We start from the raw sequence: 23,718 nt of genomic DNA on the forward strand, positions 1-23,718 counted from the left end.
AGAGGAAAATGGAGAGAGTAAAAGGTGTAGGAAGAGATACTGGGAGCCCACAAAGAGAAAAAACTGGAAGTGGGTGGTGTTACTTATATGATATTAATATGAAAGTCTCAGTGAAGTAGGTAATTCCACTCAAAGGTAATAGGAATTAATGTTGACAAAAATACATAAAAGTCAGAATAGACTCATATAACCAAGGGAAAATCCAGGTGATTATAAAACTATTTTCTACTCCTCCTTCTCTTATTCCTTGAAGTGGGGCAAAAGTGCACTCCCTAGTTACAGGTAGTCTCTCTTAACCTTTCAAGGAATAGGTAATTCTCATGTTAAATAATAACATAGCAGCATCTCGCATAATTATAGCAAAATATTAAAGTCAGGAAATTGACATTGACAAAATCTGCAGAACTTGTATATATTTCATGTTACACATGCATCATTTGTATGTACATCTCTGCAATTTTATCACTTGTGTAGCTGCTTCTAAACACCACCACAATCAAGATGTAGAACTGCTCCATTACCACAAGGTTCTCTCCTGCTGCTCTGTAGCTCTCTCCCTGGAAACCCTGACTTTTGACAACCACTAATTTGTTTTCCATCTCTATTAAATTCATTATTTCAAGTGTGTGTGTGTGTAATACAACCTTTTGAGATTGGCTTTTTCCACTTGACATCAAGTTGTTACTGTGCATATAAATAGCTGGTTCTTTTTTATTGTTGAGTAGTATTCCATGCTTGGATATACCAGTTTGTTGGACCATTCACCCATTGAAGGACATTTGGCTTGTTCCTAATTTTTTGCTATTATGAAATTAAGCTGCTATGAACATTGGTGTACAGTTTTTTGTGTGTATATTATTTCTCTGGAACATATATTCAGTAGTACAGTTGCTGGTTCATATGTTAAGCGTTAAGTACATTTTTAGTTTTAAAAGAAACTGTGAGACAATTTTCCAAATGGGCTGTACCGTTTTACAGTCTCATGGTGAAGTACAAGTAATTTAGTTTTTCTACATACTTGACAGCATTTAGTGTTGTCACTATTTTTTATTTTAGCATTCTGATAGGTATGTAATGAAATCTTACTGTCGTTTGAATTTATATTTCCCTCATGGCTGGCTAATGATCTTGAACATCTTTTCTCATGCTTGTTAGCCATCTTTATAGTCTCTTCAGTGAAATGCCTGTTTATGTCTTTTGCCATTTTTCTAACTGGATTAAAAATGTTGAGTTTTGAGTTTTTTGAGTCAGGTATGTGGTTTGCAGATATTTGAGAAGCTTTCAGCCATTGTTTCTTTGAGTATTTTCTCTGCTCCTTTTGGTACCCAGTTATCTACATGGTGGTATACTTAACAGTTTCTCATTTTTCTCTGAAGCTCTGTGTATTTTTCTTCCATTTTCTTTTTTTAGCTTGCATAATCTCTTATTGATCTATCTTCAAATTTCCTAATTATTTCCTCTGCCCATTCAGTTATACTCTTGAGCCTCTACTCTAGTGCATTTTTTTATTTGTTAATTGTAGTTTCAGCTCTAGGATTCCCATTTGTGTGTTTTTTAAAATATATATAATTTCTGTGTCTCTGTTGATATTCTCTATTTGATGCAACATTGTCATTCATACCTTTCTTTAAATCTTTAATTATGATTTCCTTTGGTTCTGTGAACATATTTATAATGGGTATTTTGAAATATTTTTCTGTTAAATCCAACATCTAGTCACTCTCACAGGCTGTTTCTTTTGCCTAATTCCCCCCCCCCCCCATATGGGTCATGCTTTATTATTTCTTTGCATGCCTCATGAAGTTTTTGTTGGAACATTTATCATTTTAAATGATACATTGTAGCAGTGCTGGATACTGGTTTCTCACCCCATCCCTTGGGGCATGTTATTGGTATTTGGTTGTTTATTTGTTTAGTGACTGGCTGGATTATTTTAGTGAAGTCTATTCTACCACCCCATCTCCCCAGGGATAAGCCTCTGGTGGTGTTCCTCAGCTTTAGTCAGCTTGCAGTCACCCTGGGATGACTGGTGCTGGTAGGGCTCTCCTTCCCTGACCAACCCAGTTGTTAAACTCCACTAATTGCCCATATTACTCTATTGTTTTCAACAGTGCCCTGAGGCATAAGTTTTTCCACAAACTAATCCAATCAAATTGAGGATCCATGAAGGAAGGGAGAGTTTTGAGGTTCCTGTTTGCTATGTGTACTGGCCCCGAGAGAACTCCTCCCAGAAATCTTATTCCCTGATTCTCCCCTGCAAACTACCTGACCTGCAGTCTAGCCGTATCTTGTAAAACCTTGATATAACTGACTAATTCGGTGAGGGGGTGTCTGTTAAAGCCGAAAGTCCATTATATAATAAAGTAGGTTTTCTGAATGCGTATGCTAAAAAACTGACAAATTAGTTTACCTGTTTTTACTTTTGTAGACACGTCTGTGTAATTAAAATTAAGTATGTGTGAAAAGTTTAATTTCACTGTAAAGTTTTCTATATGTATTACAATAATTTTAAATTTATACTGAATAGGTCCAGTAAATGCGTGCATTCACCAGTCACCTTGAGTAAACAAATGCATAGGCCTGGGGTGCGGCTTAGTGCATGTGGGAACATTGGCCAGTGTGAGTTAAAACTGCTGCAGAGAGTCAGCCATGCAACAACAGGACCAATTAATTACCTTGTGCAATGCGCTGAGCGTTGTTTAACAGCGGTGACTCTTGGATTTAAACATGTAGACTATAGTTGTAGATATGTAATATTTGTTTATGTTGGCAAAATTACTTCAGTGTTTTCACCCAACATATGGCCTATTCACTAAAATTTGTTAAAAATAACAGTGAATTAATAACAACAACAAAATAACCTGTTAATTTAATTATAAGCAAGCCTTGGTTAAAAGCATTATAAAATTAACAGGGCATTCATTTTCAAATATGACATATGGTCTGGAAATTTTGTCTTGTTATATCCGAAGTCTCCGTTAAATTGAGGTCCACAAAATTGAGGGTTTACAGTATATGCATGAATCTCCTTCCAGTTGTCTTTTACCACAACCACCACTGTTCTTGAGAACACCCTTAGACTTAAACTTGTCCGCACTCTTGCGAATGAAGTCAGGTCTTTCAGGAAGAGATTTGGTATTAGGGTTTCTGCTTTCCCGCTAGGCCAAATATCTGAAGCTGGGGGTGAGGATGGTGGTGGACTTTTCTGTGAGTGACCTCCGTGCTCTAGGAGCTGAGCCCTTGTGTGTGTGCAGCTGCTTATCTCTCCTGGTGTGGAACCACCATCTCATGAGCTGGGTGAAAGGACTGTTGGGGCCTCAGTATTTTGTGTGCCATGCTTAAGGTAGAGTTTCGGTTCCAGAAGTGAGGGTTGGGTAGAATCCCTGTCTTTGTTGCTTGGGACTTGGCCTCAGCAACAGGAGGCTGGGGACAGGATGAGTATCCTGAAGAATTCCTCACCCAGGAAGAAAGCCAGCTCGTGGACTGAGCTGAGGGAAGAGGGAGTTCTGTGTTCCTGGCTGCAGCAGTCTGGAGCCTTGCTGGGATGGGAGGGAGAGGACGGGGGAGAGGGTCTTACACCATGGACTTTTCACCATCCAGACTGAATATTCTTAGATTGTATTGAATAGTTTATTTGCTGCCATTGGGGACCATTTCCAGAGGCTTTGAATAGTTGTTTTTTTAAATAATTTTCACTGATTTCACAGAGTGGGCCAGCAGAGCTCATGCTATGAGGTTCTGAGAAGTCAATCTCTTGTGACTTGGTTTTTTTGAGCTAGCAGTCATGCCTCCTTAAAGCATGACCTCAGAAAAGCATTTCCTTTGGGACGGCCCCCGACCACCGTCTCATAAGGAACCCCTAACATATCCTTAATGTCTCAACTGTCAGATATTACCTGTATGATATAAGAAGCTGAAAGAATTGATTTCCCCTACTTGCTTTTCTTAAAGAATGAATTCACTACATGTGCTCTAGAAGGGAAAATCTGTATATGAGACAGAGTTTTGTAAAGGAAATGAAACAGTAGTAGCGAGAGAATTTTAACATGAGGGTACTATAGTTGATTGAGTTCTTTCCAAGTTCGCTTGGAGACGTTGCAGTTACCTCTTGGCTTCTTTTCAAGATGGCTTCTAAGTCAGTGACTTAGTCATCAAAATCAACAGGCTTCTTCCTCACTTTTGCTGCTACCTTAAATTAGTTTCTTTTAATTCCTTTTTTTTGTCTTTTCAGGGGCCACTCAATAGCGAGTCTTCAAACCAGAGTTTGTGCAGTGTGGGGTCCTTGAGTGATAAAGAAGTCGAGGTAAGAAGCCACATACATTACAATACTTTTCATATTTCCCACAGTTTCAATCTGGGTAAAAAGATAATAGAACTCCAGGGGTATTGTTAGAGCCCACGATGTTGGGGTTGTGTGCTCTTTGTGTCTGTATTTTTAAAATTTCTTTTTCCTTTTTATTGAATTTATTGGGGTGACATTGATTTAAAAAATTATACAGGTTTCAGGTGAACAACTCCACAACAATGTATTGTGTGTTCACCACCCAAAGTGAAGTCTCCTCCTTTCATCATTTATCTCCTCTGTACCTTCCTCCACCTTCCCCCACCCCCCTGTGTCTGTATTTTTTAAAAAAATTTTTGCTTGCCCTGCGTGGCGTGGCTCAGCAGTTGAGCATCAACCTAGGATCCAGGAGATCTCGATTCGATTCCCAGTCAGGGCACGTGCCTGGGTTGCAGGCTTGATCCCCAGTCGGGGGCATGCAGGAGGCAGCCAGTCAATGGTGACTCTCTCATCATTGATGTTTCTCTCTTTCTCTCTCTGAAATCAATAAAGATATATTTAAATAAAATAAAAATAAATAAAAAATTTTTGTTTAGCTGCCATCAGTAAAGGGCAAAAATTGGTAGGTGTAGTTGAATTAGCTTAGGTGCCCTTGAATTTTAATACTTGTTAGTACTTCAAATCTATGGGTCAGTGTAGCAGTGTAGCCTGGCCAACTTTAGTAATAGAATTTGAAGAAATTTTGTAGGCAAAAAACCCAGCTGCATGGGTATGGGTCCAAGTCTGTAACCACTTATTTTGCACTTTGATAGAACATTCAATAAATTAGAGCCAGTTGATTGATTATGCAGATCTTTCCTTTTGGGAAAAAAGAATTGGATTTAAACTCTTATAAAGTAGATATCAGCTGTTAGGATATTTCTGCAAGCCTACTGTATGCTAGATATTTGTACTTCATTAGTGCTTTATAAAATATCTTATTTAGGCTTTGCAGCGACCCTGATTTACAGATGAATAAGTAGAAGCTCTGATAGTTTAAGCAGTTTGCCAAAAATTGTATAGATGGTTTGGTTCCAGACGTTGTACTCCTTCCATGACCCTGCTCTAAGAACAGGACACTGATTTAGGACTTGTCTATACCAGTTAAATCTCCTTATAAATGTGATATTTTATACGTAGTCTCTAATTTTCATAGTGTGAAAAATTTGACAAAATGCTAATTGTGATTTATATGGTATTTAACAGACTCCTGAGAAAAAACAGAATGACCAGCGAAACCGGAAAAGAAAAGCTGAACCATATGAAACTAGCCAAGGTAGTAATAATTTCACACTAATAAAAATACTAAACTGTTATGTACTTAGAATTTTCCAACTCACACTAGTAAATTAGTTTGTGTACAGGGATTCCTAACAAAGAAGATGTGTGTACCTTAAGGGAATATCAGGATGTTATAGACTTGCCACTTGATATACACTTGACAAAACAGTGTCAGTTCTTTGGGGACTCATGTTTTTCCTGTTGTAAGTTAACAGTCTTCTCACCACAGGTTTTTTTCTTAAGACCAAGCATGTATTGTATAGAAAAGAGGTTACAGTGGAGCTTTATGCATTAGATCAGTGATTTGTTAATAATAGGTGACCAGAAATGGTTTTATTTACCTGGCTGTCCTTTCCACCTACTCTTTCTCCATGTCAGTTATTTAGTTGAACATTGGTAACCAGTGGAGTAAATCTATAGATAGGACAGTTCTAATGCCAAGTATCTTTATATAGTTAAATAAAGAATACATAGTTTGGCTCCTCCACCCCCTGCCCCCCTTGCCTCCCGAAATCGAAGTACCAGTCTTTTTCACATTTTTCTTGTGTTTTTTTTAATCTACAAATTTTTTACTTGTGGGGTGGGAGAATTCTCCCAAAGCGACAAGGTCACAAAATTTTTGTTTGAAATAGGATAAACCCTTCTAAGGAGTTTGTTTCAAATTCTTTGTTCTCTTAGCTGGGGGTATGGATTAGAGATTACTTTCATTTTGATTCACAGTCTTGGCATAAAAGTGTATTTATAAAGAAAGATTAACCAGTCTTAAAGGAAAACAAGCTGCAGTACAGTTTCTCACTGCTTGCTCAGACTTTCTTTATGTGGAGGAAGCTCCCTGTTATTAAGATGCAGGTATTTTGGTTCATTTGTTACAAGTAAAGCAGGCACTTGAATTGATAACAGTGTATGCAGTTATTGGGTACATAGTATATTTTAGTGATTGATGGTTTATATGTGTTGTTGGAAAAACTATACTTACTTTGGTTTCATTTTCAGGGAAAGGCACTCCTAGGGGACATAAAATTAGTGATTACTTTGAGGTAAGTTAAAAATTTTTAGGAAAAAATCTATAGTGTTTTTTTAAAAACCTAAAATTTTGCATTCATTTAAGGCTTTAGAAAGCAATATTTTGCCTTCACTGTGCTTTCCTCCTCCTCACATCTTCATCAATCTAATGCCTCCCTGTTTCTCTCTATAAAAGGACACTATTGTTGACTTTCTAAATTTAAATTTGTTTTTGATGTGTCTTGTCTGTGATGATATAAAAATTCACAAATGAGGTGATTTTTCTCTTGGCCAGACTAGGTTTCGTGTCTTGCAAAGATTGAAGTTGAATAACTTGGACTCGTCTCTTTAGTCCAGTGGAACACGTAGAGAGCTCACTGACCCATCATTATTGGTTACTAAAGAAGACACTAACATCCACTCTACCACTATATTCCTGCTTCGTGTATTATGTGACAAGAAGGGAAAATGTTCTTCTCTTACATTTTTCAAAACCATTTCTAGCCATGCTTCTTTGTATCTTGGTACATTTCTGCTGGAGATCCTTCTAAAAAATCTCATGGGAAAGATAGCAAAAATTGACATACATGGTGTTTTCTTTCTAGAATAAGACGTGTTGCCTTAAAGGGGACATATATAATTAAGACCTGTTTGTGTATTAACCTTTTACTCTCCTTATCTGGAGCACAGTACTGTTCTGAATTATTCATATCCATTTTTCCCTGTTGGCCAGTTTGCTGGGGGAAGCGGGCCAGGAACCAGCCCTGGCAGAAGTGTTCCACCAGTTGCACGATCCTCACCGCAACATTCCTTATCCAATCCCTTACCGGTAAGCATTCACCTGGAGAAATTTGACACCTGTTGTAGGAGACAAGAAACCCAGGAACACTCGAGCAAAATATCTCTTCCATTCACCACCCAAGGGGAATGAGGCATTAAGGAGAAAAGTTCATACTATTACCTCTGAATCAATCACTTAGATTCAAATCTATATGAGAGCTAACCCTATTCTCAGTATAATAAATTGCCTCTAAGCCTGCAGCTCAGTATTCTGTCAAAGAAATGGTTTTCTATCCAAACTGTAGCCTTTTATCTTTGACAAATTTATATGTTGCTATATTTAAAAAAAAAAAATTGGCCAGCTCCTGGCATTTGAATTATTTTCAAGGCTTAATCAATGGAATAGTAGAGAAGCTAATGCTATACAAATTCAAGATGGGTTTGTTTTCTGCCTATAAGTGAGATCTGAAGGTCTTAAAAACATTATAGCCAAGTTAGTGGTTCTCAACCAGGGGGTAGTTTTGCTCCTTGGAGGATATTTGGCAATGTTGGAATCATTTTTAGTTACAGCTGGGGGTAGGGGGATGGTACCATTGGCATCTAATGGGCAAAGACCAGGGATGCTGTAAACATCCTATAATGCACAGGACAGGCCCCCACAGCAGAGAATTATTTGGTCCAAAATGTCATTGGTGCTGAGGTTGAGAATCTCTGAGCTAGCTAATGTAGGGTTTTGGGTTAATTTGCTGCATGCCTTTGGAAAATTTATTGATTCCCCTTGTCCCCCAAGACTTCTGTACTCAAGAGTATTATGTCCACTGATAACTCAGGTATTGCTGTGAGGTCCCTGGGGACAAGAGGTTTCCCTAAGATTAGGAGTTTTCATCCTAGGTCTCTGTTTCGGAAAATTTTCTCTGCCTCAGGAGAGTTGGTTAGTGCCTAAGTGATTTAGTCTTCTGTATTGTTAAATTATTTTAAAGTGCACTTTTTCCCTTTCTGTATCTTATAAAAATGTGCCTTTGTTAGGATGATTGCAATTAGTAAAGCATGTATGAAAATGTATTCAACCTGAAAATTTTTGTCATTATTTTGTCTGTCATGTCTTTCATGATTTGGGAAATTGTCTGTTTCTTCCTGTATTTATAATTTTGCTTTCTGTAGTACATGACTTTCTTCATCTCTTGTGATGCTTTTTGCTCTAAATGCAGTTTATGTGATATTTAATATAACCAAATCAATGTATGATATAAATCTGTTTTATACTGTCAGCTTTTCATTATTATGTTTTTAGTGTATCTGACAAATATATAGTTGAATTTTTTTCTTTATTCAGTCTAAAATCTTTTTAACATCAACATTTAGCCTATTTACATTTAATATAATTATCATCATATTGAATTTAAATATACCATATTTTAATGTTCTCTGTTTATCCTGCCTGTTCTATCATTTTTAAATGTTCATCTGCCTTTTTCTTTCTTGTTTTCATTTGGATTGATTTTTTAAAATCAATTCAGATTTTCTTCCTCCTCTAGTAGCTAGATCCTATTTGGTTATTCTCTTAGAAACTACTACATATGTCTTTAATATGGCAAAGTTTGATGTTACTAGTAACTTACTTTACCCCCCTCCCAAATAAATGAGGACCTTAGAACATTAGCTCAGTTTTCCTGCTACTGACTTGGTGGTGGTGGTGTATGTTTTTATTTTTCCTTTTTTTTAAGCCTTGTAAAATATTATTTTATACTACCACTGTTCACTTAGATATATCTGTATACTTACCTCTTTCTTTGTATTTCTTTCCTTTTTACACCTTCCACCTAGGGTCATTTCCTTCTGGCAGAGTTACTCCTTTAGTATTTTTGTATCTGCTGGGGGTTAACTCCTAGATTTTTGTTTGCTTAAATATTTCTATTATCCCCTTATTCTTGAAAGATTTTTTTTTTGCTGTGTATGTCTCTAGATTTGCACTTTTAAAAAAACAATTCAGTGTATCATTATCTCCTGGCTCCCATTGTTTACTTATTTCTTTGAAAGTATCTGCTCTTTTTTCCCTGGCTGCTTTTGAAATCTATGGTGGTCTGCAGTTTCACTATGCAGGCATTCTTTTCTCTCTCTTGCTTGTCATTTGTTGGGCTTCTGGTATCTGTGGGTTGGTGTCTTGCACTATTTCTGAACAATTATTGGCCATTGTCTCCAACTATTATCTCTGCCCTGTTCTCTTTTTCTCCTCCTATGAAATTCCAATTAATGATGTTAAATTGTCTCACTTTGTCCCTTTTTTCGATTTTCTTTTGGTCTCTGAATGCTACATTCTGGAAAGTTTTTTCTTTTCAGTTCCCAAATTCTCTGTTTTGTTGGTTCTGATTTGCTATTAACCCCATTGAATTCTTAATTTTTGTTATTATGCAGGATGGGGCAAGAGTGGGTATACAGTTGTGAGAATGCAAAACACAGAGTTAATAAAGCTATTGTAATAATCATAACCTGCATGTCTTTTTGCATTTGAACAACTGTAAGTCTACTTTTTCCCCAGTATTTCCCTGCAGATATTTTCAAACCTATCTCTCTCTCTTTTTTTTTTTTAAATCTAGTAGACCGTTATTTTATAATCTGTATTTGATAATTTTGGTATTTGACGTTTTTATGAATCTGTTTCTGCTGTCTCTTTTTTTTTCCTAGTTGTTGCTTGAGGCTTCATTTCTTTCTTTTCTTTTCTTTTCTTTTTTTTTTTACTTTTAGAGAGAGAGAGAAAGGAAGGGAGGAGAGAGAAACATCCATGTGAGAGAGCTAAGCATTGATTGGCTGCCTCCTGCACTGAAATTGAACCAGTAACCTTTCAGTGCATGGGACAACACCTAACCAGCTGAGCCACACTGGCTAGGATGGGGGCTTCATTTCTTTATGCTTCATTTTTTTGATGGCATTCTGCTTATTGTTTCTGAAAGATTATTTGTGACATTTCTTTGAGACCTAGGATAAAGATGCGTTCTTCCAGAGAGAATTATTTGCTTCTTCCAGGTGCCTGGAGAGTCTACCAATCCAATACTATTTTAAACTACTGAATTCATGGCTTGCATTTTGTTGTTTGTTTTACTTATTTTGTTTGTTTGTCTGAACCACCCAGGCAATATTGATTTGAATTGTGCTAACATTCCTCAGGGGAGCCAGGGCAACTTCCTTGCAGCTTCCTGAGGGTGGGGGCAATTTTTCTTCTGGTTTACATTTTCCCTGAGGGTGCTTTGCCCTTTGGAAGCCCAGCTTGAAGTGGAAAAGGTTTCCTTGTTGAGCCGGGGTGGGCTTTTGCCTGTGACTCTTTGCTTGGCACTATGGTGCCCTGGAAATGGCAATTCAAGATCTTCAGGTACCCTTAGGGCAACTGTGACTTTGGTGCTTCTTTTACCTGTCTTGTTTCTCAATTTGCTTAGATTTTGCACTGGTAGGGCCCCCCCTTTTGTTTTTATCAAGTGTTTGATGCTTTTAATATCTTTTATTCATACTTTGTCCTGTTTTCTAAGGGAAGGTATTTAGTTCAAACATCCTAGCCTGCTCTATTTCCAGAAATAGTTTTAAATCTGTGAGCTCTTGGCAAATATTATTAAATACATAACAATGAATAATTTGGGTATTTTAGCTTTGAAGATACATTCTCCCAAGTAGTGAGAATATTGTTATAAATGGGTATCACAGGTGTTCTGGAGCCTGAATTTAAACCATTGCATTTGGTGAGCTAGGAATGTTGGTCTTAAGAAGATGGACTACTCATAGATCCCTTTTCAGGATCATTTTGGTTATTTTATTTTTATTTTCTAAAATGAAAATGTTAAATAGTTTTTCCTGATAAAGGGATGTATACGTATTTTGAAAATCTACCAATTCAGAAATGGTAAAATAGAAAGTCCCCTCTAAAAGCACGATTATTAAAGAGTTTAGTGACCATATATGAATGTATAAATGTATGTTCATGTGATAGATTTCCTTATTTCGGTTGTAATTAATTTATTTAACCAATATCCTATAAACATTTTATATTCTATAAGTAGTACTATAATGAATGTCCGGGTGTGTGTGTGTGTGTATGTGTGTGTACATATACATATCTCTGTACTTGTGCATTTTTTTCCTTTTGATAAATTTCTGAAGTATAATTCTCAAGTCAGAATATGCTCACTTTAAATTGTCATTACATAATTGCTAGCCAGTTATCAGCAGTTTGAGTCTCAGTTTCTACATATCCTTCTAATACTGAATTTTATCATTGTAATCTTGGTCAGTGAGAAAAATGCTTTGTTTTAACTTTCATATCTTCGTTACTGATATTAAACATTTTTTCATGGGTTTAATGGCCTTTGGGTTTCTCTTAATGCTTGTCCAGGTCCTTTGCCTATTTGTTTCTTGGAGTATTTGTTTTTCTCTTACTGATGTGTAGGAGCACATTATTTATTAAAATTGTTAACGCATCATTTATGTTGTAAATATTTTTTCTGTTTGTAATTTCCTGTTTGTAACTGTTTATGTTGACTTTCACCATTCAGAAGTCGAAAAATCTGAAGTAGTTTAATATATCACTGTTTTTTCTTTATTACCTACTGGTTTTGTGTTATTCTTAGATATTTCTATATGGTTTCTATGCTTTTTGTTGTTAATCCTCACCCGAGGATATTTTTTCCATTGATTTTTAGAGAGAGATGGAGAGAGAGAGAAAGACAGATGGACATAGATGTGAGAAAGACACCTCGATTGGTTGCCTCCTGTATGTGCTCTGAGTGGGCTGGGGATCGAACCTGTGACCCTTGGGTGCGCGGGCCAATGCTCTAACCACTGAACCACACTGGCCAGGGCACGGTTTGTATTTTAATGTCATGTTTCAAAAGTCCTTCACCACTAGAAAGTCATAAAAGGATTTGTTTATATTTTCTTACAATTTTTATGATATAAGGAAGCAACCTTCTTTTCCTTTTTTCTAACATCTATGCAAATATCCTGCAGTCTTCTTAATAAGTCCCCACTAATTTGAAATGTACTTTAATCACTAATTATATATCCATATTATATGGGTCTCTTTCTGAATTTTCCATTCTATTCCACTGATCAATCTGCTCCTATACCAGTATTGTACTGATTTAGTTAGTTGTTTTGTATATGTTTTCATATTAAGTTAGTCAAATTTCCCTGATATTCTTTATTAAAAATTGTATGGCTAATTTTGATTATTTTTCCAAGTAAACTTCAGAATTCATTTGTGACATTCCACAAAAATCAACTTCCTAAAAGAGAGTAAGAGGGAGCCCAGGTGATCACTGTACCACCACACACCACAACGCTCTCTTGTGAAAAAAGAAAAGAAAAACATAACCAAAAATAAAGAAAAAGCCCTAATCATTGGCTTTTAGAGAAATTTGGCATCTATAAAATTTGAATCCAGGAGATAATATTGCCGTTTAATTTAGGTCACATCTTTTGTATCTGTCAGTGAAGCTCTAGTTTTTCTTAATATGTAATCTGTATACTTCTTAAGCATAATTCTGAATATTTTACAGATTTTTTTGAAATTTTGAACCTGCCTTTTCTTCCATTACATCTTCTGATTATATTCAATTGTTGGTATATGGGGAAGCTATTGATTTTTTGTATATTTATTTTATATTTGACTGTCTTACTGACTCTTATTTTGTTTTTCAGTTGATTTGCTTGGTTTCCTTTGTGAATAGTTAAATCATCCCAAAATGATACTTTTTAATCTTTACTATTTTTCAGTGTTTATACCTCATATTTTTCCCTTATCACATTGACCAGAACTTTTATAAAAATGTTGAATGATTGTGATATTAATGTGTTAATCCCATCTAGTTCTTAACATTAATGAAAGTGTTTCTATTATAGCACCATTAAGTATATTTATGTTAATTTCTGAAAAAAATACTCCGTTATATTAAAGATATTTGTTATGTTAAAGATGGGTACTTCTAGTTGGTTTTTGTTTGCTTGTTTTTTTAAGAGTTGCCCAATGATGTGCACATTGTTTTGGGGCATCTAAGGGGAAGAACTTGTTTTTCCCCCCCTTCTTAACATTAATGTAATGAATTACATTAGTAGATTTGCTAATAATGAACCGTCCTTACATTTCTGGAATAAATCATACATAATTGTGCTATATTATTCTTTAAGTGTAGACTGGAACTTGTTTTGCTTGTATTTATTTCAGCTTTTATTTTGCATCTAAGTATAGCGTGGTGAGAATAGAATTAAGAGTGAAATAAGGTCTACCTATCAAGTAGGGAACAAATGTCTTAATCTTCATTTACCTACAGGATAGAAATAACATTTCCTTTGTAGGATTGAGGGAATTATGAAGTTGATTTGTTGAACTCTACAAAGTAACCTGTCAATTCAGAGTTAAGTAAATATAGAACCATTAAAATGTAATTTCGCTGAATTTGAGTAAGATATTAACTCAGGTTTATAGCTAGGTTATGATCCAGTAATAATGTTATTATTCTCTCCATATTTGTTTTCAGAGAAGGTGTTTGTTTGTTTTTTAAATCATTATTATATTCGGTAACTGTGTTTTAATTTGTTGCATGTTTTGGCAATATCAGATTTTCTTTCTCACATAATTTGTGTGTTTTTTAATGTTTTCCAGCGACGAGTAGAGCAGCCCCTTTATGGTTTAGATGGCAGCGCTGCAAAGGAGGTATCAGAGGAGCAGTCTGCTCTGCCAACCCTGATGTCAGTGATGCTAGCGAAACCTCGGCTTGACACGGAGCAGCTGGCACAGAGGGGAGCTGGTCTCTGCTTCACCTTTGTTTCAGTGAGTACTGAGCCTGAATTTATGCAGGTCCTTGTTGTCCTGGAGCTCCTTGATGAAGTTAGAATAATTATTTTGGTAGAGAGATGCTGCTGTTTCTGTTTTTCACTTCTAGTGATGAGCTTCTCCTCAGTCTCCCTTGGTTCATAGGGCTGAGAGAGTCTGTTTTGTTAATTTCTGAACACACTGTGGGAAGGAAAATGCAATCTTAGGTTGACAAAGTGAAGGAAATACAGATCAAATTCCATTACAACCAAAGAACTTCCCCTCTGGTATCTGGGTGATCTACATGCTTGCCTTCTCTCGCCCCTTCAGAGTGTTGGTATGGTTACTTTTTCCAGGAATATTTGGTTACCTATTGCTCTTTTCAGCTTTCTTCCTTTTCCCTCCCTGAAGAAAAGGAACTTGTTTTTATGTCTTGAGACAGTAACTTTTTGAGTAAAAATAAACCTACAGTGGAAAAAAATTGGTAAGGATTAATAAGTTTGATAATTCTCTGTTTAGGTGATAGTGTAGACACACAGGCAGTTCTTTACTGACTGTCAGTTGGTGCAGTCACTTGGACAACTTGAGAATGTATCTCAGTGTTAAGTTTACATATCCTTGGGTCCAGAAATTCCATTCCCATAAAACTACACAAAGATGTTTATTATATTGTTTATAATTGCAAAAATCTGGAAGCAGTTTCCCTCCGCCAGTGTTTCAGAGGAACTTAGAAGGAGAATATCTGTGACTTCCACCTCGCTAAATCCAGTGATCGTTTCCCAGAACATGTCCGGCAAGATTGATTAGTCAGTGTCCACTGCCGCCTTCTCCAAGCACAGGTTCTTCTCTAGGCTTCTGCTTTCTTGGTTCTTTCTCATTTCCCAGATCTCTACATATTGGAGTGCCACAGGGCTCAGTCTTCAGACTCTGTCTACCTTTATTCTCTACATAATCTCATTTCCTTTCTTTGTTCTGATTATCTCCGATATGGAAAAGACTTGCAAGTTTCTGTCTCTGGCCCGTGCACTGCTCTGAATTCCAGACCTAGGTAGTCAGTTGCCTCCAGTCATCTCTTCATGTCTAATAAGCATATCAAATTTAACATGTCCAAAACTGAATTCTTCATTTTGTCCCCCAACTCTAAACACTTTTCCTGCAGCCTTCCACATCTCAATAATTGCCAACTGTCTCCTAATTGTTTAAAAACCTTGGTGTCATTCTTGTCTCTTTTCTTTATTTTATACCTCAATTCCAAATCCATCAGCAAATCTTAGTGATTTTAACTTTCAGAATCCTACCACTTCTTTCTTTTTTTAAAAATATATCTTTATTGATTTCAGAGAGAGGAAAGGAGAGGGAGGGAGAGAGATAGAAACATCAATGATGAGAGAGTCATTGATCAAGCCCATAACCCGGGCATGTGCCCTGACCAGGAATCGAACCCCGATTGCCTGGATCCTAGGTTGACACTCAACCACTGAGCCACGCCTGGCCGAGCGAGAATCCTACCACTTCTAACCCCCTTCACTGCTACCACTCGAATCCAAACCATTATCTCCCACTGAGGTTATGGTAGTGGCCTAACTGGGCTCTGCTTGTACCTTTGCTTCCTTTTAATTTGTTCAGAACAGATCAGAGTGATCTTATTGAAACATAAATGCAGTCATGTCACTTGCCTGCTCAGAAGTGCTTAAAATGGCACATAAGGCCCTGAATGGTCGGTTTCCCATCACTCTGACATCTCTTGCTACTTACCATTTCCCTTCCTCCCCAGATTGCATCCACACTGGCTGCCTTACTTCCCCTAATAGTACCTGGCATGCTTAGCTCAGGGCCTTCGTACTTGCCTTAACATTATTTTCCCAGGTACCAGCATGCCTTGGTCCCTCAGTTCTCTCTAGTCTCTGCTTAAATTTACCCTATCAGAGATGTACCCTGACTATACTGTATAAAATAGCAACTCCTCCCTGCCCACCTCACACATTATCTAGCTCCCGTGCCCTACTTTGTTTTTATTCCTAGTCTTATCGCCAGCTGACTTGTATATAATTTACTTTTTTTGTCTGATTTCCCCTTTCTGTACCACCCCCTGCCCCACTGGAATGTAAGTTTTATCAAGTCAAGGCCTTTGCTTTGTTCTCTTTTCTATCTCCAATGCCAGAACTGAATTTGCTCTATTAGACACTCATTGTAATTGATTGTTGCATGAGTTAATAAATGCATCCTTTATATAGGGCCTAGTTAAATACAGTATAATACATATATACAGTGAAATGCTATACAGTTGACAAAAGAAATGAGATAGATATATGCTACTGGTGAAAGATCTCTAAATATGTATTGATAAAATAGCAGGTGGCAGAATATTATGTGTTTTTGCTTTTTAATCCTCACCCAAGGATATGTTGTATTGATTTTTACAGAGACGTGGGGGGAAAGAGAGAGAGAAACATCTATGTGAGAGAAACATTGGTCGGTTGCCTCCCATATGTGCAGCATCTTTTTGTATGAGGTGATGCTCCAACCAACTGAGCCACCGGGTCAGAGCCAGAATATTATGTTTCATCCTTTAAATGTTATACGTATTGTTACATAATTATAAGTTTTAGCATATAGCCTTTGACTTTTTTAAATTATCAGCACTGATTTTCTAATTGTAAAAATAGTACTCATACATGGCCCACAAAAAATGGAAGTAATGGAGAAGAGTAAACATCTTTCCTTTACACCCCTCGCAGTTCACGTTGGTGTTTTAGATTTCCTACTGTTTACCATTTTAAGTTAATAAAAAAATCTGTTATTTAATCAACTTTAAACAAGATCTATTTAGTCCCCATTATGAGATGAATTTAACATATCATGACTATCACCCAGCTTCTTTTCTCATTTTTCAATTTTTTATAAGTGTGTGATATTTAGTTATTTTAACTATAATTCTTTTCTGCTTTATAAATTATTCTAAAATTTGAAAACACTTAAGGAGCATTTATAATATTATGGTTGTTTCATTATTAGGCATTACAAAACCAAATGATTTTATTGGATTGTCTGAGAAAACAGTCATAGTCATTGAGTTACATCTGAGGATATTTTTTCCATTGCTTTTCAGAGAGAGTGGGGAAGGGGGGGAGAAAGGAACATCAATGTCCAGGGCTTGGAATTGAGCCAGGTACGTGCCCTTGGCTGGAATTGAACCCGAGACCCTTCAGTCCGTGGGCCGACTCGCTAACCACTGAGTAGAACCGGCTATGGCTGAGTTAGTTTTGATTGAATGAGATAGTTCTAGTTGTCAAGGCCTACTGGATCTTTCTTTTTGTTTTTATGCTAGGTCTGTTTTCCAGTTCTGCATTTCTAGTGTTTAACACAGGACCAGGCACAGAGGGTTTTTCCTTTTGAAAGTACTATTTTTATTAGGAGTATGTCTTGCCTCCTAGCCTGTGTCTCATTTGATCAGTTAACTATATGTAGTTTTACTTATCATTAGACTATTTATTTATACATACATTTTTACAGAAAGCTTTAATTTGTGAATAGCCCACTGAATCACATTCTAGCACCATTAGTTTGGAAGAAAACTTAGAAATGAGCATGTGTCAAAAAGCACTTTGGCAAAGCCCATATACCAAAATCTAGAAATATATAGAAGAACCTTTTAGTCAGTCATGTGATTCTTATTTGGTTATTATATAGTTCAAACAGCCATATTTGTATAGAAACAGATTTTAAAAGAAGAGTGTAAGAACAGTCTAATGATAACTGAAGGAGATTAAGCTCATGCCATTGTGCATTGTAACACTTGGGATTCATAATGATGGCCCTTAATCAGTAAGAAAAGATTAGATTCGCCACACTGCAGAGAGGGTAGAGAACATTTTTGGTTACTTGTGCTCCTAGACCTGGCTCTAATTGCGGCTCTGCCACTTACAGTGCACGCGTGTTGTCAGCCGCCTTGAGACCAGGTCCTCATTCTTGACTTCTTTGATCCCCACATCAGCCTCCGTCTTTCCTGGGGGTTCTTGTACACATCCTCTACTGAGACTGACCCTGTGATTGCTCTTGGATTGCTTATTTTCTTCAAATCTGTACTCTGATATCATTTGTTAAAGAATTCATCCCTGACTCTCTAGATGAGGTTATTTATCCTGTTACATACACTTATCCTAATTATAATTTTGCATTTATTATGTGACTGTTTATTTAACAGTTTCATTCAACAAATATTTATTGAGTGCTTAATAGTCTTCTCTTGGATTGTAAGCTTTACTAAGGGAGAGGAATGACTGGGTTGGTGGGTTTTTGTTTCTGTTTTTCTTGGTCATTGTGTCCCTAGCAGATAACAATGCTGACATAGGGAGTACCCTGTGGGAGTATTCTGTTGAGACACAGGGAGATATGAGTAGTTGTTAAGTGAATAAATAAAAATGGAGATAATAATGCTGCCTAACTTACAAGGCTTTTGTGAGCTTTCAATGTAATTATGTGTATGAAGAGCTTAGCTGGCTTGTGGGCTGGTTATAACAGTACCTGTAACTTAACTGAGAGGCAGTCGATCTACTGTGGTTTACAGTGGTCAGTGAGAGCAGTTATGATACATGTAGCCCTCAATTGTTCCCTCACTCACTAGCTCTGTGATCCCAAATAGGTGCTTAATATCTTTGATTTGCATTTTCTTTATAAGTGGAGAAAATAGCAATAACCATCCCATTGGGTCTTGTAAGGATTACATGTGATCATGACAGTGAAGCATTTGGTTGATAGTAATTGCTCAATATATGGTGTTTATGGCCTTGTTAATATGTTAGTGAATAAGAAAAAGAAATATATAGCCCTGGCTGGGTGCCTCAGTTGGTTGGGGCATCATCTGTACACAGAAGGTTTTGGACTTGATTCCAGATCAGGGCACATACCTAGGTTGCAGGTTTGATCCCCAGTTGGGGTGCATATGGGAGGCAACTGATTAATGTTTCTCTCCCCCACTTCCTCTCTCTCTAAAATCAATATACATATTCTTGGGTGAGAAATAAAATTTAAAAAAGGAAAAAAATATATAAAGTATCAGAAAAATTTACATGAGGAAAACACTACATTCTCTAATCCTCAGTATATCCATATTTCCTAATTATGTCTGTGATGGGTTGTACTGTGTTGTTAGGTGCCATCTTGTTTATGAAAGGAATTTTGGGACTATAATGATTGTATATTCCTGAATAGTTGAATAATATTAAATCCTAAACCTTCTAAATCTAAAGTGCCTTAGAAATTGTGTGTAAAAGTCACAGTCAGCAGTAATATTATTAGAAATTAACCAGGATTTTTGGACCAGTGTGTGTTCATAGATAATGTTTGTGTATTTAGATGATAGTAGCCCACCTTATCTGTTCCAGGACCCCCAGCAGATACCTGAAACTACAGATAGTATCGATACTATACTTTTTCTTATACATACATGCCTTTTCATTTAAAGGAGGCACTTTGTGGCTGCATTGGCATATCTGAATTGCGAGCATCACTATTTGTGCTCTTTTAAGCCATTATTAGTAAGATAGGGGTTACTTGAACACAAGCACTGCAATATAGTCAAGATGGCTATTAAGTGACTGACAGTGTATAGTGCATACAGTATGGATATGTTGGACAAAGGGATGGTTCATGTTCTGAGTGGACAGCATAAGATTTCATCACATCACTCAGAACAGTGTGCACTTTCAAACTTATGAATTGTTTATTTCTGAAATTTTCCATTTAATATTTTCAGACCATGGTTGACCACAGGTAACTGAAACTGGATAAGGGGGACTACTGTATTCTGAATAGTAGTTCACAGTCCTTTCTGCCTGGATTCCCTAGCATCCCCTTGCTTTGCCAGCCTTTTCTGATAAAAACATATTGAAATACAAGTGAAAGGGGCCTGTTACAACAGGAGTAACTTTTAATTTTCTTTAATTTACATATTTAAAAAATTCTTTTATAGGCATTTGATACTTTAAACTATTTATAGGAGCATGGTCCAAGCCACCATGTCTAGCCCTTGCTTCTCATTTGAATTGTTTTACTTTCTTCTTGGCTACATGGCCCTGACTTCTGACTTTCATCAGAGTTCGTTTTATATAGTTAATCATTTGCATTCATGCAAATGTTTGTGGAGAAAAATGCGAAACTTTCTTGTGATTGGTGATATACCTTTATTACAGGCTCAGCAAAACAGTCCTTCTTCTACAGGATCTGGTAACACAGAGCATTCCTGCAGCTCCCAGAAACAGATCTCCATCCAGCACAGACAGACCCAGGTAGGTCCGTGATCAGTAAACAGAGGAGGAAAAGATCTACTTAGGAATAAATGCTAACCATATATAAAAGTCTAGGAGTCCTCTCTTTGTCTTCCCTTTAAATTCTCAGACTTTACCTCATTATTTGTATTATGTTCAGAACTTGCATTATGAGTACTTAAAGTCTTTTGGAAAGTGCTTTAACTTTTTGAGGTGTTTCTTTTCCTTTCTGGTACATTGCAGTGGAAGTGCTTATACTACAACAAGCTTTTGAGGAAAGAGCACTTGTTTGGAGACCTCTAGGCCTGAGTTCAAATTCTGTCTGTGCACCTTACTCTTTATCTTTTTGGGCCTGCCTCAGTTTTCTTGAGTACAAATCATCAATAAAATGTGGTTGATTCTAATGATCTCAGACAATGGATACAAAGTGCTTATGGGGACACTGCTCACAGTAGGCATCAAGGAATGTTAATTCCTTACTCTATTCCTTGTACCTGTTCATTTGGCAAGACCTACCTAAACTTCTATAATATGTGGCACAGCAGCATAATTTTCTCCTTAAACAGTCTTCAGAAACTGTTTCCAATTTAGGGAATGTTGTGAACATTCAAAGATATTATCTGAAAAGGATAGTGGATGTATCCTTTATTTTGTGATACTGAGCTAGGCCAAATAGTATACCAGGTTTTCTTGGCACTGTGCTGCCTTCAAGTCAGGATGCTTTACAATCTAGGAGAATGTCTTAAGTCTCAAGAGCTATACAACCTCCAGGAGCAGATTTTGGTTTTATTTGAATTACCAGCCTTTTGGCAGTTGAAAGATAGTTGAGTATCGGGATAACTTTGATCTCTCCTCTTCTAATTGTTCTTTATTTCCACTAGGTGGCAGGCTTGTTCTTTAGAGATGTAGCTCCTGTCTCTCAAAGTTAGTTTCATTTCGAGAGTAGTATGTCTCTATTGTTCAAGGTGCAGGACTTTTGAGAGTTCATGTATTTGGTTCCAGTGTTAACATGTTTTTGAAGTGCAAGAGTAGCAGAATATAAAGTTAAAGAACGGGATGAGTTCAGATTTAATTTCTTGAGCCATGCTATTCGAGGCTATTTGTGTTAGCAAGTGATGTTTTCCCCCAGAAAAGTAATGAGAAATGAGTGACGGCAGGTAATATTCTGAGACTAATTCTAAATTTTGTTTTGTCTCTGTAGTCTGACCTCACAATAGAAAAAATATCTGCACTAGAAAACAGTAAGAATTCTGACTTAGAGAAGAAGGAGGGAAGAATAGATGATTTGTTAAGAGTAAGTATTAAAATAGTGCGGTGAAGGCCTGGAGGGGGCGGTGCAGGGTGGAGGGGATCGGTGGGAGGAAAGAGGGACATTTGTAATACTTTCAACAATAAAAATAAATTAAAACAAAACAAAGAGTAAGTATTAAAATGTGGTAACAGATTTTACACAAGCACTGATTGATGTTACGTCTATTTGGAACATGTGCATATCATAAAGATAATTACTATAGCCAAAGAACAAAGTTAAATAATAAACACATGGATATTTTCCTTTAATCTGAGGGAATCTGAGTAGCAACCAGGATCAAATGTGCATTGTAAGCACTGTTTTTAAATTGGAAATCTTATATTGTAGAATTTTAATATTCTCTATTATTATTATTTTAGAGAGAAGGAGGAAGAGTGGGAGAGAGAGGGGAACTTCAGTTTGTTGTCCCACTTATTTATGCACTTGTTGATTGATTCTTGTATGTTCCCTGAATGGGCATTGAACCCACAACGTTGGTGTATTGAGTCGATGCTCTAACCAACAAAGCTACCCAGCCAGGGCCTTAGTATTCTTGAATCTTAAAACTATTTCATAGCCCAGGCTTTGTATTTTGTATCTTTCATAACCTAGTCATCTAAAGTGTTTTGTGTTTACAAGAAAAATTTTATTTTTATTTTTTAAATACATATTTATTGATTTCAGAGAGAGGAAAGGAGAGGGAGAGAGAGATAGAAACATCAATGATGAGAGAGTCATTGATTGGCTGCCTTGAGCCCGCTACCCGGGCATGTGCCCTGACTGGGAATCGAACCCCAGTCTCCTAGGATCCTAGGTTGATGCTCAACCCCTGAGCCACACCTAGCCAGGCAAGAAAAATTTTAAAAATAGCTTATCTGGAATTAAAAAGATAACACTAGAAAATATACCGTGATATTTTAAATATATATTTTTAATATGCAATTTGGCATGTTGACAGACCCGTTCTTAAAAAAATTTTTTAACATTTTTTTATTGTTATAAAACAATACCTGTTCTTTATTAAAAAAATTTAGAGAAATCTGAAAAATATGGCACCTGTAATTACATTAACTGAGATAAAACATTTGATACATTTCCTTTAGTGATTTTTGAGCTATTTGTAGTACATATATAAATGCATGTGTACGTAAATATTGCTGATTTATAAATAAAATTGACTAACGTTTGTCTCTTCTCCGGTGATTTAGAAGGGGTGAGTTTCATCCTTATTTATACTAATGTAGTGGCTTTCAAACCATAGAACCACTAGGGCTCCCATGACACAGCTGAGTAGGGGTCTGCTGCCTTGCACTTTGCCTTTGATAATGTGGTCCATAGAACTCTGAGAAGAACTAATAGGAAGAGATTATACTTACGGGGAGAGCAGAAATTTGGAGATGGACGCTGTAGTATTCTGGTCTCTTTAAAATGAAGCCTGAAAAGTCTCAAAAATTGTGTGCACTCTAATATCTTCCATGTGTGCTTTTAACTGTTTCAGAAACACTTTTTTCGCTTGATTGAGAAATACCAGATTTTTAAAAAAAAATTCAAGCAAGTTATTATAAAGTAGCATTTATTGCCAAAAGAGTGGAGATCTTTTATTTAACACCAGAATAAATTCAGGAGTTTCAAGTCAAAATTAACCTTGGGTTAGTGGTTCTTTCCTTCTCTGTTATTGTAGGAGGCTTGAATTTTTCAAAGTGTTTACCCCATCCTTCTGGCCACAGCTAAATTAACTGTGTATTTACATTCTGGCATTCTTGAACCAGGACCTTGTATTCAGCTAGTTAGTTCCATCGTATGTGGCCATGGGTGTGCCTGACTTCTCTGGTAAGAAGCACTATGTAAATTCATGTCTATTTTTCTTTGGAAACAAGAATTGAAAAAGAACAATTGATAACTATATGGGTTTTTAAAATTCTGTAATTTTTTTGTAAGTGCTTAATCACCCTTTGTAAGTATTTTATCTATAAGTGCTATAAAG

At 36.5% G+C, this 23,718-nt stretch overlaps 1 protein-coding gene across 3 annotated transcripts in view; it reads left to right on the forward strand.

Annotated features, from left to right (window-relative positions):
* The window catches only part of TLK2 (tousled like kinase 2), a 70,208-nt gene that overhangs the window by 12,365 nt on the left and 34,125 nt on the right, over positions 1-23,718 (forward strand). For 2 of the 3 annotated variants that reach the window (XM_016204104.2, XM_016204118.2), the window contains exons 2-8: positions 4,232-4,303; positions 5,528-5,597; positions 6,596-6,639; positions 7,338-7,433; positions 14,028-14,195; positions 20,369-20,464; positions 21,645-21,737. In XM_016204104.2, the coding sequence (XP_016059590.1) occupies positions 4,232-4,303; positions 5,528-5,597; positions 6,596-6,639; positions 7,338-7,433; positions 14,028-14,195; positions 20,369-20,464; positions 21,645-21,737 (639 nt within the window). The remainder of the gene's footprint in view (positions 1-4,231; positions 4,304-5,527; positions 5,598-6,595; positions 6,640-7,337; positions 7,434-14,027; positions 14,196-20,368; positions 20,465-21,644; positions 21,738-23,718) is intronic. The other variant, XM_016204112.2, reaches the window with a different exon arrangement.

Source organism: Miniopterus natalensis, chromosome 17 (assembly GCF_054644295.1).
Source record: "Miniopterus natalensis isolate mMinNat1 chromosome 17, mMinNat1.hap1, whole genome shotgun sequence".
NCBI classification, from domain to species: Eukaryota; Metazoa; Chordata; class Mammalia; order Chiroptera; family Miniopteridae; genus Miniopterus; species Miniopterus natalensis.